Source organism: Vidua chalybeata, chromosome 16, assembly GCF_026979565.1.
Source record: "Vidua chalybeata isolate OUT-0048 chromosome 16, bVidCha1 merged haplotype, whole genome shotgun sequence".
In the NCBI taxonomy this organism is placed as follows: Eukaryota; Metazoa; Chordata; class Aves; order Passeriformes; family Viduidae; genus Vidua; species Vidua chalybeata.
In genome coordinates, this window is record NC_071545.1 from 13,631,888 (window position 1) to 13,649,864 (window position 17,977).

A 17,977-nucleotide genomic window follows, 5' to 3' on the forward strand; every position below is an offset into this window, starting at 1 on the left:
CTCAGTGAAACCAGCCAAGGAGCCACTCCACCCCAAACCGATCCCGCTCGGATGGAAACCACCTGACCATGTCAGAGCAGTCACAAGTTCTAATTTGTGAGCCTGCAGAGCTTCCCTTCCCCACTGCCCACCCAACAGGGCTGGAAGGGGCACTACAAACAGCTCCAGACTCCCACTGATGGCACTTGGCAAAATACCCAGTGCAGCAACGATGGGAGCAAACACAGAACAGAGCCAGAGGAAAGATGCTGTCGTGGGTTCACCAGTGCCTCCCCTTCCCACTCCCAGCCTCTCGCTACTCAGTGTGGGAGGCCAAGAACAGAATCTAGAAACTGGGGTCCCCTGAGTCCTTCTGCACTCAGCTGGGAGCTTGCTGTGGGCACCCATCCTGTGCCAGGGGATGGATTTAGCTCCGTGCTGAGCGTTTCACCCCCAGGAGCTGCTCCAAAACTCAGACTGGTCTCTGCTCCACACACAGCCCCCTCCCCCAGCAGTTACCAGCCAGACCTCTACAGGAAGGCCTGAAATCCCCCCATGCTGGCTGGGATTCTGCTCCATCTGTTTGCTCTCCCTCTCCCCAATTGCCATAGTAACCCCGCAGAGCCGGCACAAAGCGCCTTCTGTGCCACCAGCAGCTCCCCTGGCACCGCGGCTGTGACTCACAGGGCAGCAGCAGGGTCCACAGGCACCCAGGCAGGATGGCCTCAGCCCTTCCTCAGCCCTTCTGGCTGCAGGACCGAGGCTGGAGGGAGCTGGGAGCACCCAGTGTGGGGTTGGGAACCACAGTGTGCATTGTCCAGCAGAGCCCAAGCTTGCAGGCAGGATTTGCAGCATGGGATATCAGGGCGGCAAGGGACACAGAGGTTCCCTGTTCCAAACCCCCTGCTCCGTACAGGAGAGTCTTTTGATGTGCACTGGCCATGAACTCTGCTGTCACAGGCACCCTGCACACTTCCCTGTACTCCCAAACTACCACCCGTGACTTCCCAGAGTTGGAATCAGCAACCATCCCTTTCCCAGCCTGTCCTGCTTAGCCCCAAAAAGCATTTCCTAGCTCCAGTATGAAAAAGCATTGATTAAAACAGAGATATTATACCACCACTCCCAGACTCTGCCTGGGCCAGCTGTGAAGGGCAGAAAACCCAGCTCAGCCCATTCCTGCAGGAATAAAATCACCCAGGATGCTGCCCTGCAGCTGGGAGCCGAGGCAGAGGTTGGATTCATTTGTTACAGCTCTCCTAAAATTTGACATAAGATTTCCAGCTCCCAAAAGCTGGCCTGAACAACTCCTTGCTGCAAGCTTCTCCCACTGCTTGTGGCACCAGAGCCTCTCCTCAGGGAGAGCCCATGCCCCATTCAGGGTGAATGAGAATGCAGGAAAAAGCAGGGGAGGGAATAAAAGAAAGGGAAAAAAAGAGAGAAGCGGAAAAGCAGTGGGATGGGCATGACATGACCCTGCAATTCAAGCCCTTCAGCCCCCGCAGGCAGCTGCTGTCAGCTCCTTCCCACTGGAGAGTCCCTGGCACTGTCTCTCCTACGCTTGAGACTCAGCACAATCCCCCCCCACATTTGGGATCCCGCGAGGGTCGGTGCAGGAGGAATTGCTAGAATGTGCACAACTGCTTATGTCACCTGAAAATCCTGGAAATGCTCCAGTTTCCCAGGGCACTGGGCTCTTGCAAGAGGGGTGTCTGCAAGCACAAGTTCCCCTCAAGAGATCCCTCTGCAAAGGCCAAAAGGCAGCAGCAGGACAAGGCGATCTGGGGACATGTCCTGGTTATCCCTGCAAGCCCCAGGGCTCTGCTGCCAGCCCCGAGCCCACGGGATGGCAGGGCACCATTCTGGGCACAGGAAAGGGCTGCCAGCCACACACACACACAGCACAGTGCCCTGCACACAGGCAGGGGAAAATTAGCTGACAGAAGTTCCTGGTGCGGATGAAATTGCAACCCACGTGATGCTGCAGGCACGTAACTGCATCCTTTATGCTAAGAAAGGAACCATTTCCTCCTAAAGAGAAAAAAAAAAAAAAAAACAAAAAAGCCCAACGAGATTTTTTCTCATGCTATAACCACCACCAGTTAAGAACCACCAGACATTTCCTGGAACTGCCTAATTCAACACCGGAATCCTCATTTTTGCCACCACCAACTTCAGCCCTATTAAGCTGCACCTCTCCTCGGGAGGTTTTTCCTTCCCACTCTGCTGGCGTGGGTGGAGAGAAATGAAGAGGACAATCTAAAGAACTGCAAATAAAACTATTTGCCTGAGTCGACCTTTGAAATTAAACCTCACCACTGCCTCCCCAGGGCTCTGGTTGTAGCCCCAGGTGAAGTCCTGGGCACGGGAGGCTGCTCTGAGAGCTGTGCTGCTTTGTTAGTGCTGGGGGAAATGTTTTGGATGCATCCTGGTTCTCCTCGATCCAAGGAGGAGAGTCAGATGCCATGGATAGGGCAGAAGGCTGGAGGGTGGATCCCAGCCCTGCTGCAAATAAAGAGCTGGAACAAAAAAGCATGAAGGAAAAAAAAATTTTAAAAAATGAAGAAAAGAAAGGAAATAAATTAAAGGCAGGGTGCAGAGCAGAGAGGGGAATTTGGGTGCTTGGTCACAAGAGCCAGCTCCTCACAGGCACAATTTGTGCTGTTTTCCACTGTTGGGAGTGGAAAAAGCTATCCATGGAAGTGGAAAAAGGGCTCTCAACCTGCTGAGAGCCATCACTCATCAGCCGGCCGAGGTGCCGCTGCAGAGGGGCTCCCGCGGGTCAGCGCGCTCCACACTTCTGCAAAACTGCCAGCCAGCAGCAGGAAAAAAACACGCTGCACAAAAAGCCCCTTGCAGCCCCAAAACAGCCTCTCAGCCTGTGCTGAATCAGAGCTCCCGACTGCTGGGGCCGTGGGCACCCACCTTGCCCATGCAACAGGCAGGGGACAGCCATGGAGAGCTGCTGGAAAACCCTGCGTCCCAGGAATGCAACTCAAACCAGAGCCAGAAGCCAGCTTCACCCTCTGCATATTTTCCTTCAGACATGCTGGATTTGGCTTTTTTTTTTTTTACAATTAAGACGCCAGAGTTTTAACCCCACAAAACATGCAACTTTTCCAGTGCTTTAAAAATAGATCCCCAGCTGCAAAGACCGACCCCCTGCCCAAGCCAGGAGAAACAAAACCGCGTGGATTGACCCCAGAAAGTTACAGAGCCCCTTTTAGCACCAAAACCAGCCCTTTGCTCTCCCCCACCACGTGTTTTGGAAATTGCAACATCTACCTTGCTTCTTGTCCATGGTTTCCCAGAAATGAAGAGCAGCGCCGGCACGCCTGGCACAAGAGAGGGATGGGGGCGGACTGGAGGAGGGAGGGGAAAAAAATTCCCGCAGGATCCAGCGCACGGCACTTCTTGCAAGCACCGATGATTCTTTTCAGTGGGAATGCATGGCCCCGAGCACCCGCTGGCTTCACAGAGCCCTCCTCGCCGGGAGTCCCCAGATCCCAGGGGTCCCCAAGGCTGGGAGCAGCAGCGACGGCAGGCAGGGGGAATTGGGGAAGGTAGAGCCGCGTTCCCTCATCGGCAGCTGCCGAGGTTGGCCGGACTCGGCTCCGATTACCCTTGAAAGCTCAACAGTTGTAAAAACTGCAGCAGAGAAATAGCAGGTGACGTCAACAGGAAACTGGTGGGGAGCCAAACTCCAGCTCCGGGAGCTGCTGAAGCGCTGGATTGCTACAGTGCATCCCGGTGGGACACGTTCTCTTCCCACTAACTCAACCATTCCAAGCCAGCCTGCAGGCCCAGGCATCCCACCGGAGTGACCCTTGCTCCAGGACAGCCCTGGCACCAACCAGCAGAGCCAAGGGGAGCCCAGGCTCGCTGGTTTGGGCACCAAAGGGGTGCTGGGATGGAAAGAGGTCACATTTCATTGTGCTGCAGGTGACACGTTAATTGCTCCGCCACTAACAACTATTACCACAACAAATAGTAGAAATATTGCTCCATGACAATGCCAGCTCGGAGCTCAGCAGCTATTCCAGGGTGACAACCGAGATGGCATCTCTGGTAGCAAAATATAAATTGCTGCATGCACTTGGCTGGGAAATAGCGAGGGAGAGTGGGAAAATAAAAGCATTCATTTCTCTGCAAGCACGTGCAAGAAAAGCCGTGGCCAAGAATTGCTGCTCTTCCCCTTTCCCTCAAAACCGCTCCAGCAGAAGCCAACGTTGATGTTCCTGATCAAAGCCAGGCTCAGCTCTGACAGGCTGCAGTTTTGTTTTCGATTTCCCTGTCAGCCTGGAGGGGAGATACTGTACCAGATTCTTTACCTTAAACTAATTATAGAAGATCTACCAGTGCTTTGCTGCTGAGCTCTCTCCCAGCTCCAGGCTGTGCCGGACCAGGCACATTTGCAGGCTGAAAAGTCAGAGGTCAAGGTAAACGCACATACCAACATAATGAGTGGCTCTAATTTTAAATAGTGTTTATGTAAGCCCCAGAAGGACTGCGGAAGGTATTTTCTCAGGCTCATTTCCACTCCCAGGGTATAGTTTCAGGCACAGATCATCAGCACATAAAGGATGCTGACGCAGGAGCTGCTCTTGCAGATGGCACTGAGAGCCACCAGCACCCGTCCCCAGCACTCCTGGGGAGAGCAGTGCTGTGCTGCCCTCCCATCACCAACTCTGCTAACAGCTAATTCCCTCTCACCCAGACACAGACACTCCAAGGATCTTTACAGACACCCACAGAGTCAGAGCTGCTTTGGAGCAGAAAGTCCCTAACCCAGCAGGTGGGATGGGAAAGAAGATTTCCTTTGAATTAATCCTGTTGGGTTTCAGCGCCCCGAGGACCAGGGGTGGTGTTAAAGCAGAGCTTCCTGACATCTCAAAAGCATCTTAAAAAATAAACAAACAAGGAAAAAAAAAAAGTGAAGAAACAAAACCAGACCCAACCATCCTTTCGAGTCTCACTGTTGGGAACTCTTTCAAAGGTTTGCTGGTGCAGTAGTAATAGCCAGGCCTGGAAAGATGTGCACCATTTGCCAGAAATTATCCAATCCTTTATAGGGCACGGGTAATCCCAGGGGAACAAAAAGCATCAGGTGTTTCACTGGTGTTAACAAAGCCTCCCCACGAGGGATGTCACCCCAAAACAGGTAAGGGATGCTGGGAGAGCAAATCCTGGGGAGAATTCAGGCATTTGCACAGGGTCAGGTATGCCAGGGCAGAGCCAGGGATAAGGATGGCTCCCATCCCTCCCAGCAGCCTCCTGCCAGGGGCCTGGCTCGAATAAGGGGAAGAGCACACCCTCAAAAACAGCAGTGAGCTCAAAGAGTGCCCTGCCAACACCGGGCCCCTCTCCCCACCCTTCCCCTGTGGACACACAGCCCCTCCCGAGGCCACTTCACTTAAGGCTGGGTCACCACCACAGCCAGGGAGTGGAGAAGGGGACGAGCTGCTTTGCCACGAGCAGCAGAAGTGTCCCATTCGGGGCTGGAAAGGAGCTTTTCATCGGTGTGTTTGGGATAGAGCACAAAATTAATTACTTCACCTGTCCCCTAAGCAGAGCTGCTGTCTAACCACGGGGACAGTCTGGTTTTCATGGAATACTTCATTCCCTCTGCTCAGGGACAAGCCCGTGCACCAGCTGGCTGTCCCATCCCAGCACCACACTGCCTGATGCTGCCCACATCTCCCAAGAAGGGCAGCAGCTCCCCTGGCCAAGGCTGCAGAGCAGGCACTGCCCCAGTCCGGGGTGTGCTCACCTCTCCACGCACCAGGCACACATCCCATGGGAAAGCCTCACGTGCCCCAGCCATGCACGGGACACACAGGCTGGAAACTCTGCTTGAAAACAGAACCTTTGAACTGAATCCAGATGGACAGGGAACAGTGTTATCCTTCTCACCCCCCTGCACGGGACATGCCATCATCCATGGTTGGGGACAGCCAGAGCAGGACGTCACAGCCACAGTGCCACCGGCTCTGGATGAGACTGTGCAAGGGAGAAGGATGTGACCTCCCAGTGCCCAGCGAGGAATTTGGGGATGGGCACTTCAGCCAGAGTCTCTGACAAGCAGAGGCATTGGCACAGCCACCTCTGGGGCTCAGAGCCACACCCGGGCTGTGCACCAGCCAGATAACACCGGGGCAGCCCCGGGAGGATGTCACCGCCCAGCCACATTCCAGTTGTATTTTTAGGTTACCTGCACAACCTCGAGGGCTGGAAAAAACGTTTGATTTTGTCCCCATGTGTCAGCCTGCTCTCGCCCAGCCCCGTGACAATGGAACACACTCGTGACCAGAGGCCAGACCCCCCTCAGGAAGCTGAAAAGCCCCGTCTGGCTGACACTCGCACGGTGACATTTCAGGACACGCCACGTAGGTGCCCGGAGTTGTGGTGCTTTGCACCAGAGCTTGTGCAAAACCCCTGTGCAAAGGTGGGGACAGTCACAGGGGCAGCTATTCAGAGCAGGCACTGAGCTGGGGTGCAGGCAGAGCATCCTCTGGGATGGACACTGCCTCCTTCGCATCCTTCACTCCAACTGCATTTCTCCCCAAAAAAAAAGCAGCGGTTGAGGCTGCACCTCTTCAAAGATCCGAGACAAAGATCTGGAAGGAATCCCAGCCCTGATGCCCTGGGGTTGTCAGGGGAATGTAAAGGAGACAATGCTTAGAGAAAAGCAAAGAACATGCTAGAATTAAAAAAAAAAAAAAAAAAAATAGAAGAAAAGGAGAAGGCAGAAGCATCATCAGCTGTGCCCCTCTCCCTGCCAGCAAGTACCAGCATCACTCCTTCCTTTGATTTCTCACTTGGTAGGCTAAGCCATGAAAAAATAAAATCTGCTTGGAATTGATGTGACTGGCTAGTGACAGTTTCCTGATGGGAGAGAAAACTCAAACTGTCCTTGGAATAGATCAGCTTGACAGGAGGCACAGTGGGAAAGGGAATAGTTTGACTTTGTAATTGTCAGCAGTAACTCAACTCCAGCATCAATAGACACTTTTTCTATCCAAACTGGCATCACTCAAGTACTTCCAGGTGTCCTTGTGAACTTATCAAGAGAGCAAACTATTCCCCTCTCTGCTTCTTAAAAAAAAGAAAAATTAGGAAAAACAAGATTTCTACCATCCTCCCTCCAATTTGCTTTGGGCAGGGATAGAGTGATGTCAACTCTGCAAATGATGTAAGAGAGCAGGCACCTGCTATGAAAATGGAATTTATGGAGGAAAAAAAAAACCTTCACATTCCCAGCTGCCTGCCCTGGGAGAGAGGCAGAAACAAGAGACTGACCCAGGTGCTTCCCTGGCCCCAACAAGCTGGACCTGCAGCCTCTTTTGCTGGCATTAACCACACCATCCTTATGGCCCACACCATGCACCTCCTGCCCTCCCTCCATCACTGCTCCTCTGCCCCACAGGACAGACTGCATCCACACTCCCAGAACAAACCCCAGCTGGTCCGTGAGAAATCACCTGTGAACATTTCTCTCCTTTGTTCCCTCACATTCCCTGCTGCAAAGCTTAAAAAAATGCCCCCCAGTTAAAGGCTGGAGCATCAGCACACTGCCATCCCCACTGCCCAGCATCTCCCTGCCCTCTTTCCTCTCCACAGGCTCTTATCAAAGGCTGTACCAAGTCTATGTGGGGAAAACATTTATTTTCAGGTGGATTTGCCCAGTACCTACAGGGCAGCTTTGATTCATGACGAGGAAAAGCTCCACAGGAAACGTGCCCACAGCTCAGCGGTGTTTTGCCACCACAGCTGCTCCTCTGGGTGGGATTGATCTTCTTTCCCCTCCTTCTGTCACTCTCTCATATCCACCCTATCACACTGCACTTTTTCCAGCCTTCTGGGAAGGGAGAGTTGCAGATTTTTCCTGGTCAAGGCAGATGAGAGAGCTGCCTCTCCATCCCAGGAAGGCAGAGGTCTCCAGAGCCAAGCTGCTTCCAACACATCCAGCTCACATCCCAGCTCAAGAGCTTGCAGTGACTCAGCTCAGCCCAGCCTGCAGCTGTCTTGGGGCACACTCAGGGCTTCCAAGAACCATTTCCACTTGAGTAAGAGAAAATCAATTTTTAAGAATCCCCCTTCTCCCAGAAGAGCGAGGCTCACATCCGTGTTTTGGGGAAAGGAGCAGCGCTCTCTCTGCAGGGTGACGCGTGGAGAGGAGCTGGGAGGAGATGTGTGAAACATCAAACCTGTCTGAGATCAAGGGAAACACACCCTGGCTCCTGTCCCTTACACATGGTTTCCCTCACTGAGCTGAGGCTGTAAAACCCCATGGGGAAACCCACAGTTACCAAACACAAAACCCTCTGTGGATCCAAAATTAAGGGGAAACTCTCGGAGCTACCTGGAATGTACACAAAAACATCACACCTACAGGGGAGCTGCTGGAGGAAAAGCTGAGTGGTTTTCGAGCACCTTAGCATAGCACTCACAAGGCTGATAAGAATTAGAAATTCACCCACAATTTCTGCTTGGTTATTTCTGGAGGCATCTCCTCCAGCCCTCGCTTCACTCTCACCACCCTTCAAGAAACCAGGCAGGGACAGGTGTAATTAATACCTGCAAAAAGCTGCTCTTGGCTAAGAAAGCAGCATCTGCAGAGCACAAGAGGCAGCCCCAGCACAGCACAGCCCTGCAGGTATCCTGGGCTCCGAGGACAACCCCAGCCCTGGCTGGCACCAGCCATCCTCTGGCACCTGGCGCTCACCTCTGATGCTCAAAGCCAAACAATTGCAGGGATCAACCAAAAACCTGAGGGAAACGGGCTGCAGATGCTACCAGAGAGTAAACACAGGGAGCTGTACAAACAGATCATCTGAAACACCCACCACATCCCTCTTTTTAGCAGCCTTAAAGCAGTGTGGAGCTGCTTCCAGGCTTAAGGAAAACAGGAGCTGCCAAAGAGAGAGACAGAGTTTGGCACAGGGGCTGGTCAGGTCCAGGCTGGTCCTCCAGCAGCATCACCACCCACCAGCACCTTCATCCCTCTTTCAATTACATCTTTTTTTCTTTTCCTGACCACCACAAGGGTGGCAGTCAGCACCACAGGTGAAACTGCCACTCTACGACACGAAATAACTCATAGAAGCAGGCTAGATGTAAAAGGAAAGAAAAATAACTAAAAAAGCTAACTTTATTTTCTGACTCCAGTTTATATACAATAGTAAAAGTGACAGTGGATTGGAGGGTGAAACTGCCACCTCTCCAACTACTCTGGTTAAACTAATAGTCTATCAATTCTCTTCAGTTACAAAGAATGTAAAACAATCGTTTACATGAACATGCGTGAGAAAATTCAGTTGAAAGATGTAAATATCAGAAGGCATAGGAACTTTTAGAAGAACTTTAAAACTCTCAAAAGAACAGGGTGACATAAAACAGGTGAGGATTTGGCACAGGGTGGAGGATTTTAGTTCTGGGGACACCAGGGAAACCTCAGAAGTCAGCTGAGCACACGAGCACACACACAAAGGTGTCTCACACTGCCCTGCCCCGTGCCAGCAGGGATTTTCTGGGGGTTTTACAAACAGGCACGTGGGGCTGGGCCTGTCACCTACCCCCGAGCACCTTTCAGAGGTGTTTGGAAGATGACAAAGAGCAGCCAAAGCCACGTATCAGCACGAGATCACCTCAGCGTTGGCCAGGGCGCAACTTGGCAGCACGTCAGGAGAGAAACCAAGCGGTGCAGAGCAGCAGGGGACTGTGAGCTATGCAGAGCAGCTTTCCTCAAAAGCCCTGACCGTGAGCACATCTGGCCCTCAGCACAGGAGCCACGTCATTTTAGTGACGAGCTGCAAAGACATCCTCGTGTCTGCAGCACAACACACCCCTGCAGCCATGCCCCAAACGCTCAGGGCTGATTCAGAGGGGCCACCCCAAGGGCTGCACACTTTGCTGCTTCATCATCTCCCTGTCCAGCCTCAACTTTCCCACTCCCACACCAAGCAAACCAAGATCTTCGTGCTACAGCAAAAAAAAAAAAAAAACTCTGCCGTGCAGCCTGTTTGCCCTTCACCAGCTTGAGCAGGGAACAGCCTCCTGCAGGGAGGGATGAGTGCAGCAAGAGGGAACATCTGCTCCAGCTGTGCCCTCCAGCCAGCAAGGTCAGGCTGCTGCCATCTCCAAGCTGCTGTTAACACACCCCAGTGAAGACATGCAGGGCACCCAGCCCACTGCAGCCACCCCCTGCAGCACTTGGCTGCGTCAGCCATCCCCACGGGACCCCGGCGAGGCAGGAATTCACACACACACACACACACACACACACACACACACACACACACACACCACAAAGCAGTTTCTAACTGGCCTGCAAGCCCAGACAAGCTGACACACCCTAGATAACCTTGTCATCCTCCCCTAAGCCACCCCCAGCCCATCCACGTAACCAGCCCTGCGTGTTTATGACCTGTCAGACACATGACTGTCACCTGCCAGGCCCTGCAGGACAACTTCTTCCCCTCCTGTCCCTCCGTCCTGCACTGCTGGCCCCATCCACACCCATCACCCGTGGATGCCAAGGGAGGATGTGGCTCTTGATGCTGGCAGGACCCCATCCCAGCTGCAGGGATTTAGGCGTTCCTCCTGAGAAACCTCCAAAATTTTTAGGAATTAAATACAAGAATTAAAAGCTGCTTTTTACACTTCCTAAAAGGCACTACCAGGGCAGGAGAGGAGGCAGCAGGGACGAACACTGGTGACAAGGAGCACTTGGTGCTCAACAGGCAGATCCCAGGGAGAAAAGGGTCCAAGCCATTCCCAGAGAGCTCCATCAGACACAAGCAGCTTGGCTGATGCCAGTGCCAAACCACAGCTAAGGTTAGCAGCCTCTGATGGGAAATTACTTGTATCGAGCACTCTGGAGGTTTCTTCCTTTCCAAACCCAGATTTGTCTTCGGTGGTGGTGAGGGGGGGTGAATGCTCCACAAACAACTTCTGGTAAGTGTTGTCTCCTCCTCATCCTGCCTCCTCTTATAAGTCATGCTTTTCATGGAAATTTATATATTTTTTTTTTTTTAATAATTTCAATTGAAATTATGAAATTAAGGCTTAGAGCACAGATCAACTCAGCAGTGCCCCTCCCTGGGCACAGTGCAGGCAAGAGGATGGAGGCTGTGGCAGCTCAGTGGGTGCTGGAGAGGGTCCAGCTCATCCTCACCTTCACCCCACTGCAGGTCCCCAGCATAAGGCAATGATTTCCTTCCTCCCCTGCACACTGGGACCCCCAAATCCTGCCCTTCCCCTTGGCCACACTATAAACCACCACATTCCACACAAGCAGCACCTCTGCTCCAGCCTTTTGCTGGGCAGAGAAATGGCTGCAAGAGAAAGGAGCACACAGGGAGCCCTGTCCCAGCTCCAAAAAAGGGAGCAGACTCAGATCCATGGCAAAGTGAGGCCCACTGGGGCCACAAGGCAGCACTGTGACATCTGAGATTGCTGCAGTTGTGCCCAGTAATTCCAGAGTTCCACAGGACAACGAACATTGGGACTCTCAGCACTGCCACAGCACCACGGCAGCATTGCCCTCACACAGGTAAGAGGAGAAGAAAATCATAAAAAAAAATCCTCTCTGCCCTTTCCCCCACTCCAAATCCCTGACTAACACTTGACCTGTGCTACAGAGGTTTGTCAGCAAGAGGCAGCGGGTAGATCCAGCTCCATATGAACCCACAAGCCACCCTGAGTCATGCCAGCAAAACCCCAAACTTTTTGTTGATAGAGTAAAATCACCTCCCCAGCCAACACAAGTTCCTCTCCCAGCTCTTTCCCCAGCTAACAGCCAGCCCAGGCTGTGCCTTATTAACCAACACAAGCAAAAACCATCTTCTGTCCAGAAACCCACAGAGCCCCACATCTGCAGAGGTGTCATTTTGGGGCACAAAATCACCAGTACCAGAAAGCTGCTCCCAAAGGGAGCCTCTACAAAGCACAGAGGAGTTTCGTCCAGCTCAGCCCTGGACCACGGCTCAGAGCTGGAAAACAAAGGGATCAGCCTGCAGTGAGATTCATTATCCACTAAAAGAAAAGCAGGGAAGCATCCCTCCAGGGAGAGAAATGGATTGCTGAGGCACAGCTACATATTTATCACATCCAGCATGATATTTTCCAGGCACCCACCGTTATTCCAGCAGAGGAGGAAGTCAGGAGCAAAGTGCTGTGCTTTCTCCAGGATCGTTACAATTAATTGGATTTGAGCTCCGTGGTGCTTCAACTCAAATTAAATAATGGCTCCATGAGATCAGAGCTCCCACCTCTCCAACCACTCACACCCTGGGAACACCAGGCTGGTGGCTGCTCTGCCTGGACACAACAGGAGCCCAGAGCCAAAGTCCTGCCTCGGCAGGTCACGACCCACACGTGTATTTTTGGCAGAACTGCCTTTTTTGGGGGGATGGCAGCTGGAAAAGTGTAAATGGCAGATGAGACAGTGCTGGATTCACAGCCTGAATTGCATAAGAGTGTTGTGCTCCCACAGAGGGCACGGCCAGGGCACAGCAGGGACAAGGCACCACCACTTATTTACCCACCCAGAATAGACATGCCACGAGAACAAGCACCAGTTCATCCCCAGGGCCTGGCATTTCTCACTGCTGGCTTTTCCAAGCCTCTGTGGTGAAGGAGAGCTGCCTCCCCAGAGGCACAGCCTGGCTCCAGACAGATCCTGATCCCTCTCCCCAAAAGCACCTCTATTCCCAAAGGACATCTCCCTGCTAAGGAAAAACACTTGTTTTTTAATTACTCAGGCATAGGTGCTGGGTGAGCCAGGACAGGACAAGCAGGTCTTCTCCCTCCAGATCCCACCCATGCACTCACCCTCCCCTCCTCCCTGCAGCTGCTTTTCCCAGCAAACTCCCAGCATTTTGGGAAACAACCATTTCCCCAGCAGAACGCTCCTGCCTGTCCCTCCAGGCATCAGGGGCCGCTCAGGTGACAGCCAACAGCCCCAGGGATGGGGACAGGGATTTCCACGTGCAGGGCAGGCAGAAGATACAGCTTGAGGCCCAGGGAAAAGGGTTTTGTATCCCCAGAGTCTCAGACCTTGCATCCTCCACTGTTGTTTCCGCACCCACACAAAGGCTGAAAATTCCCTGAGGCTTCATCCCCTCCTGCTTTAACCTCTGGGATACAACACCCTCCCTGCACAGCACCCATGCACTAAAAAGGTGCAGACCTTGCTGGAAAATCACAGCCAGGCCCAGCCCCAGGTTGCAAGGTGCACCCAGAGGCTGTGTCCCTTGCAAAGTTCTGCAAGGAGGACACAGGGACAGCTCCAGAGCTTTTTTCCCAATTCCTTCCTACAGTGCCACCCAGGCCATGAGACACAGCTCGGGGGAACTTGGGTGACCTGAGGAAACAGGGAGTTTTTGCATACATGAGTAAACATCAGCCTCAACAGTGCAAGATAACACAGGAGACTTCTCCCACATACAAGATCCTGTGAGATAACTTGGATCAAACAGACAGGAGCAATGGGAAGAGGAAGGAAGCAAGCCAAAATCCTCCCTAAGCTCCACAAAATCCCCAGGAGGTGTTTATCTCCCAAGCTGTGTTTAGTGCAGAGCAAAGTCCCGGCACAGCACCATTCCTGTCACCAGTGTCACGGCCAGCCACGTATCCCAAAAATCTCCCGAGGCAGGAGACAACCCCATGATTAAGCCAAAGTGATGGCAGGTGAGTTTTGGAAGGCATCTGTCACAAAAAGAGCCAACCAAGAGCTTCAACACAGCAGTCTCTGTTTACAACCCCGAGCAACACAAACCCAAGGAGAACCAGCAAAGGAAACCTGAGATTGTTCACTGAAATTCCCTAAGGAAAAGTAGGGAAATTTAGCTTAAATTCAGGCTGCCTGAAAGAGAGGGAAGCAGCTGCCATGAGCAGCAGGTACACACACTCAGACCTGCGAGCATCCCTGGAAAAGCCAGCTGGGATGAGAGGAGGCAGATGTGTAACACACACTCAGGATCCACTGCTGCTGCTGCCCTGATGGAAGCAAAGGAGCTCAGGTCAGACGGGGACTCTGAGCTGCCAGCAGACACCGGGGTGCTCTCAGCACACACAGTGTGACACCTCCAGCACAGCACTCCAGGGTTAACTGCATGAATGAACCAGTCTGCCACAACCAACAGAAACCTGCACGCACAGAGCAGCTCCAAACCTCCTCTGAGGAAAGCACCACGCTCCCAGGTGCTCCTCCAGGCATCACCTCTTGCTGTCAGCCACGCTGCTTCCCCCAAAATCCTCCAGGCCCAGCTTGGGCTTCATCTCCCATGGGGCACAAGTGGTCAGGCTCACCTCGGCCCTCCATCCACACATCCGCCGGTCCGGCACGGGCAGCCGAGGAAAGGTCTGGGCTCCGGTGTGCCAGCCTTTAAGAAGCCTGGATGATCCCTTCCAAGGCTGGATGGCTGGAGGCATGTGCTCCTACCTGTGAGTCAGCAGCTCCACTCAGCAGCTCCGAAAATCGCTGCTGATTCACCCCCTGCTTACACAGCAAACAGGAAACTCAGGTCCACATTCCCTCCGGATAAGACACGGATCGTTTAAAACCGGGAGGGGGGGTGGAGGGGGGGGGAAAGAAAAAAGAGTCACGGGAGGTGGCTCACATGGCTCCTGACTTCGAGTTTCCAGAGCATCACTCCCGCACAGGGAAAACCCCTCGAATTTTATTCCGCTGATTCGAGAGGCAGCAGCCACACTCCGTGCGCCCCCCGCTCCGTCCGGTCTGCGCCCGCGGCGCGGATGGAGCCGGCTCCGGGGAGCACCGGGACACCGGCAGAGCCGCCTCCCCGTCCCCATCCATCCCGGCACGTACCGCCGGCCGACACCTGCCGGCCGGGGCTCACCTTGCGACGGGGACAGGCCACCTGAGTCACGGCCGCGCTCTATAAATAACACCGGTGACACACGGTCACGTTCCCCGGCTGGGGACAGCAGCGAGGCACTCCCGGCACACGCCCGGCACCGGGCCCCGGCCGTGCCCGAGCACCGGCACGAGGCCCACGCCCGGAGCCCCAGCCCGGTCCTTCCCACCCGGGAGGGCTCCGCTGGCCCGCGGCTCCCAGCCCAGGATTCCCGAGCAGCGGGAGCTCGAGGCAGGGGAAGCCTCCAGCAGCGCCAAACAAACCTCGCCTGTTTTCATCGCTCTCCCCACGCCGAGCGCAGCCTCGCCCCGTCCCCTCACCGCGGCCCCTCCGCACATCCCCACCAAGGGCTCGCAGCCCCGGGCATCCCGGCTCTCCGGCCTCCGCCGGGGCAGAGGAAGCGGCGGGGAGCCCGCGCCCGGCGGGCTGGGCAGCAGCCCCGTGCCCCGCGGTCGCCCCCAGGCGCGGCCGCCCCCTCCCGAGCCCGCTCGTACCTCTGGGCAGGGACATGGCGCTGTGCGAGCCCGGCGGGCCCGGCCCGAGCGGAGCCCGCCGGTCCCGCCCGCCGCGGCCCCGCCGCCAGCCGCCCCGCCGGGCCCGCCCCCGCGCCGCCATTGGCCAGCGCCGCGCCGGGGGGGCGTGGCTAAGGCCTCCGCGCGGAAACGGCTTTGCGGTTCTTGGGCGCGGCTGTGAGGGGGAAGTGAGGCGGGCGGGCGAAGTGCTGCTCCCCGGGAGAGGTGGCCTCGGTGGCCCCGCCGCCGGTGTGGCCCCGCCGCCGAGCGTCCCCCGGGGTCCCCGTCCTGTGCTGCTCCTCGATCCCCGTACCTCAGCTGTCGGCTAAGGGTGGTCAGCTCACGTCTCCCGTGGGTCCTGCGTGCCACGGGTGCCAGCGGTGTGTCCGGCTGGGAAATGGACGGGAATCAAGGGAACGGCTGGAGCTGTGTCAGGGGCGCTTGGGTTGGATATTAGGGAAAGGAAATTTCCCCCAGAGCCGTGACCAGGCACTGCCCAGGCTCCCCAGGGGATGGGCACGGCCCCAAGGCTGCCACGGCTCCAGGAGTGTTTGGACAACAGGCACAGGGTGGGGTTTTGGGGCCTGGAGTTGGACTGGATGATCCTTGTGTGTCCCTTACAGCTCAGGATACTGTGTGATTCCATGGTTTAATTCCTCTGTGAGTCACTGAGGAATCAATCCCTCCTAGACGTGGCACATCCCGGGGTAAGGATGCCCCCACAGCCACCCGAGCTGGGCTGCAGGCAGAAGTGCCGGGCAGGATGTGAGAGATGCAGTTGAAAAAGCAAAAAAACAAAGAAAAAAAGGAGATTCCAAGTGCCGTTTTCTGGCTGGAATTCTTAGCGTGATCCGTAAAGATCCAAAGGAGGGGTTGGAGGGGTGGCAACTGCTGACAGCACTGGTGAGATCGCAGCTGCTCTGCCGCAGCCAGCTCTCAGCTTTGCAGAGCGTTTGGGATGAATTTGAGGACTGGAAAAACCTCCTCAAAGCCAGGCAGTAGAAGGGAATCACTGCCAGAGGGAAGGAGCTGCAGGGATTGGGATCTGTGGCTGCACGGGTGCCTCAAGCAGAGCTGTGATCCAGCACCAAAGGCACCAGATCCACTGAAGGTGGAAGGGCTCAAATGGAACGTCAAGGACAGGTTTTTAATGGGGAGAGCAATTACCTTCCCCAGAGACGTCGCAGATCCACCACCTTTCAAGTCTTTCAACACAGACGAGGAGGAGTCTTTCCGAAAAAGCCACTGCTCTGCAGCCCAGCCGCGGGTCATCAGCGCTGATGCAAGAGCCGTGGGTGTCACTGCAGGGCTGGGCCAGCTCAGGGGCCCTTTCTGGCATTTATCCGCACGGATCTTGGAGTCAGCAGCGGGGTTTGAACTGATCCACGCAGCTCTGGGCTGAGGCACCGCTCGGCTGTGAGTTCTGGGGGGGGTCTGTGGCAGAGGAGAGCATCACCAGCTCTTTTACAAACGGGCAGCTGTGGGACGGGCTCTGACAGCCGGCCCTGCTGCTGGCAGCACCTGGGGTGTCACTGCAAGCTCGGGACATGGCCCTGCTGTCCCCAGGCACGTCCCAGTGTGCACCGTCCCCCCTCCTGCATCCCCCCGAGGCCGCTGGCTCCAGCTGTGGGTCCAGGGCTGGGTGAAGCAGCTGCCTGGATTTGAGTCTCTGGCTCTCAACCCCAGGGCACCCCACAAGTGTCCCCTGCTCCCAGGCCTTCCAGCACAGGAGCTCTGCAGAAATCGGGAAATTTCTGCACACAGGGAAATTGGGATGCACTCAGCAGCCAAATGCAACAGGGTGGGAAGGCAGGGAGCACACGAGCTGTGAGGAAGGCACCAGAAGCAGCCACGAGGTCGCCTCCCAGCCATGGCAGGGCTTGGGGATCTCCTGGGGGACGTCTCCTTCTCTTCTGCAGCTTCCCACGGCTTCTTCTGCCTGCCCCTCCTCGTCTGAGCCGCTGTCCCAGGGAATCGTCACAGGCACAGGATCCCCATGGAGCCCGAGTGCTCACAGAGATTTTGGCAAGGGTACCGGATTTTTGGCACCCGTGGGAAGGCTCTCCATGCTTTCAGGGGCCGGAGGTGAACCTTTGGTTGTGCAGCCTCTGGATCAGGGCGATCACCAAGAGAGCAGTAAGGAGCTGCTCACCCGTGTCTGGGCAAAACCTGCTTCTCCTTCCTCCTCTCTCCTAAGGCTTCAGACCCGCTGTGTCCCGAGCATCCCTGCGTGCTGCAGGGCATCAGCCCTCCCTGACAGCTCTGGGATCGTGCCACTTATCCCCTTCCCTCCCTCCCTGCCACATGCCAGCAGTGCTGGGCCTGGCTGCTGCAGGCTTTGCATTCCCTGCGTTCCCCTGCTGTTTGTGCCTCCCTGCACCAGCACACGGTGTGGGAGCAAAGGCTGCCTGGGAGGGGATGGGGAGAAGGACAACAGCCCCTCGCCAACATTCATGGAGGAGGAAGGGAATGAAGCCCTCTGCCCAGCAGACACCCAGTGCTTGGGGCCAGGGGCTGCTGCAGGGCCAGGCTCGATGGGAGCGGGGAAAGAGCAGGAGACCCTGAGAGGAGAACAGCAGCACCAGCCAGTGGAGCAGCACAGGG

The 17,977-nt window shown here is 55.3% G+C and overlaps 1 protein-coding gene and 1 long non-coding RNA gene across 4 annotated transcripts in view; one reads left to right on the top strand and one right to left on the bottom strand.

Moving 5' to 3' along the window:
- The window catches only part of MAP2K3 (mitogen-activated protein kinase kinase 3), a 30,193-nt gene extending 14,783 nt beyond the window's left edge, over nt 1–15,410 (bottom strand). The window contains exons 1-2 of one of the 3 annotated variants that reach the window (XM_053957478.1): nt 15,356–15,384; nt 14,293–14,479 (exon numbers count right to left, since the gene is read on the bottom strand). In XM_053957478.1, coding sequence (XP_053813453.1) covers nt 14,293–14,305 — 13 coding nt within the window. In that variant the 5' untranslated portion in view covers nt 14,306–14,479; nt 15,356–15,384. Of the gene's footprint in view, nt 1–3,264; nt 3,604–14,292; nt 14,480–15,355 lie in introns of those variants that run through there. The other 2 variants (XM_053957477.1, XM_053957476.1) reach the window with 2 other exon arrangements.
- On the top strand, nt 10,380–12,428 carry LOC128796134 (uncharacterized). The gene is made up of 2 exons (XR_008433734.1): nt 10,380–11,533; nt 12,110–12,428. It is a non-coding gene; the product is annotated as an uncharacterized LOC128796134 (long non-coding RNA).
- Nucleotides 15,411–17,977: the final 2,567 nt, after the last annotated feature.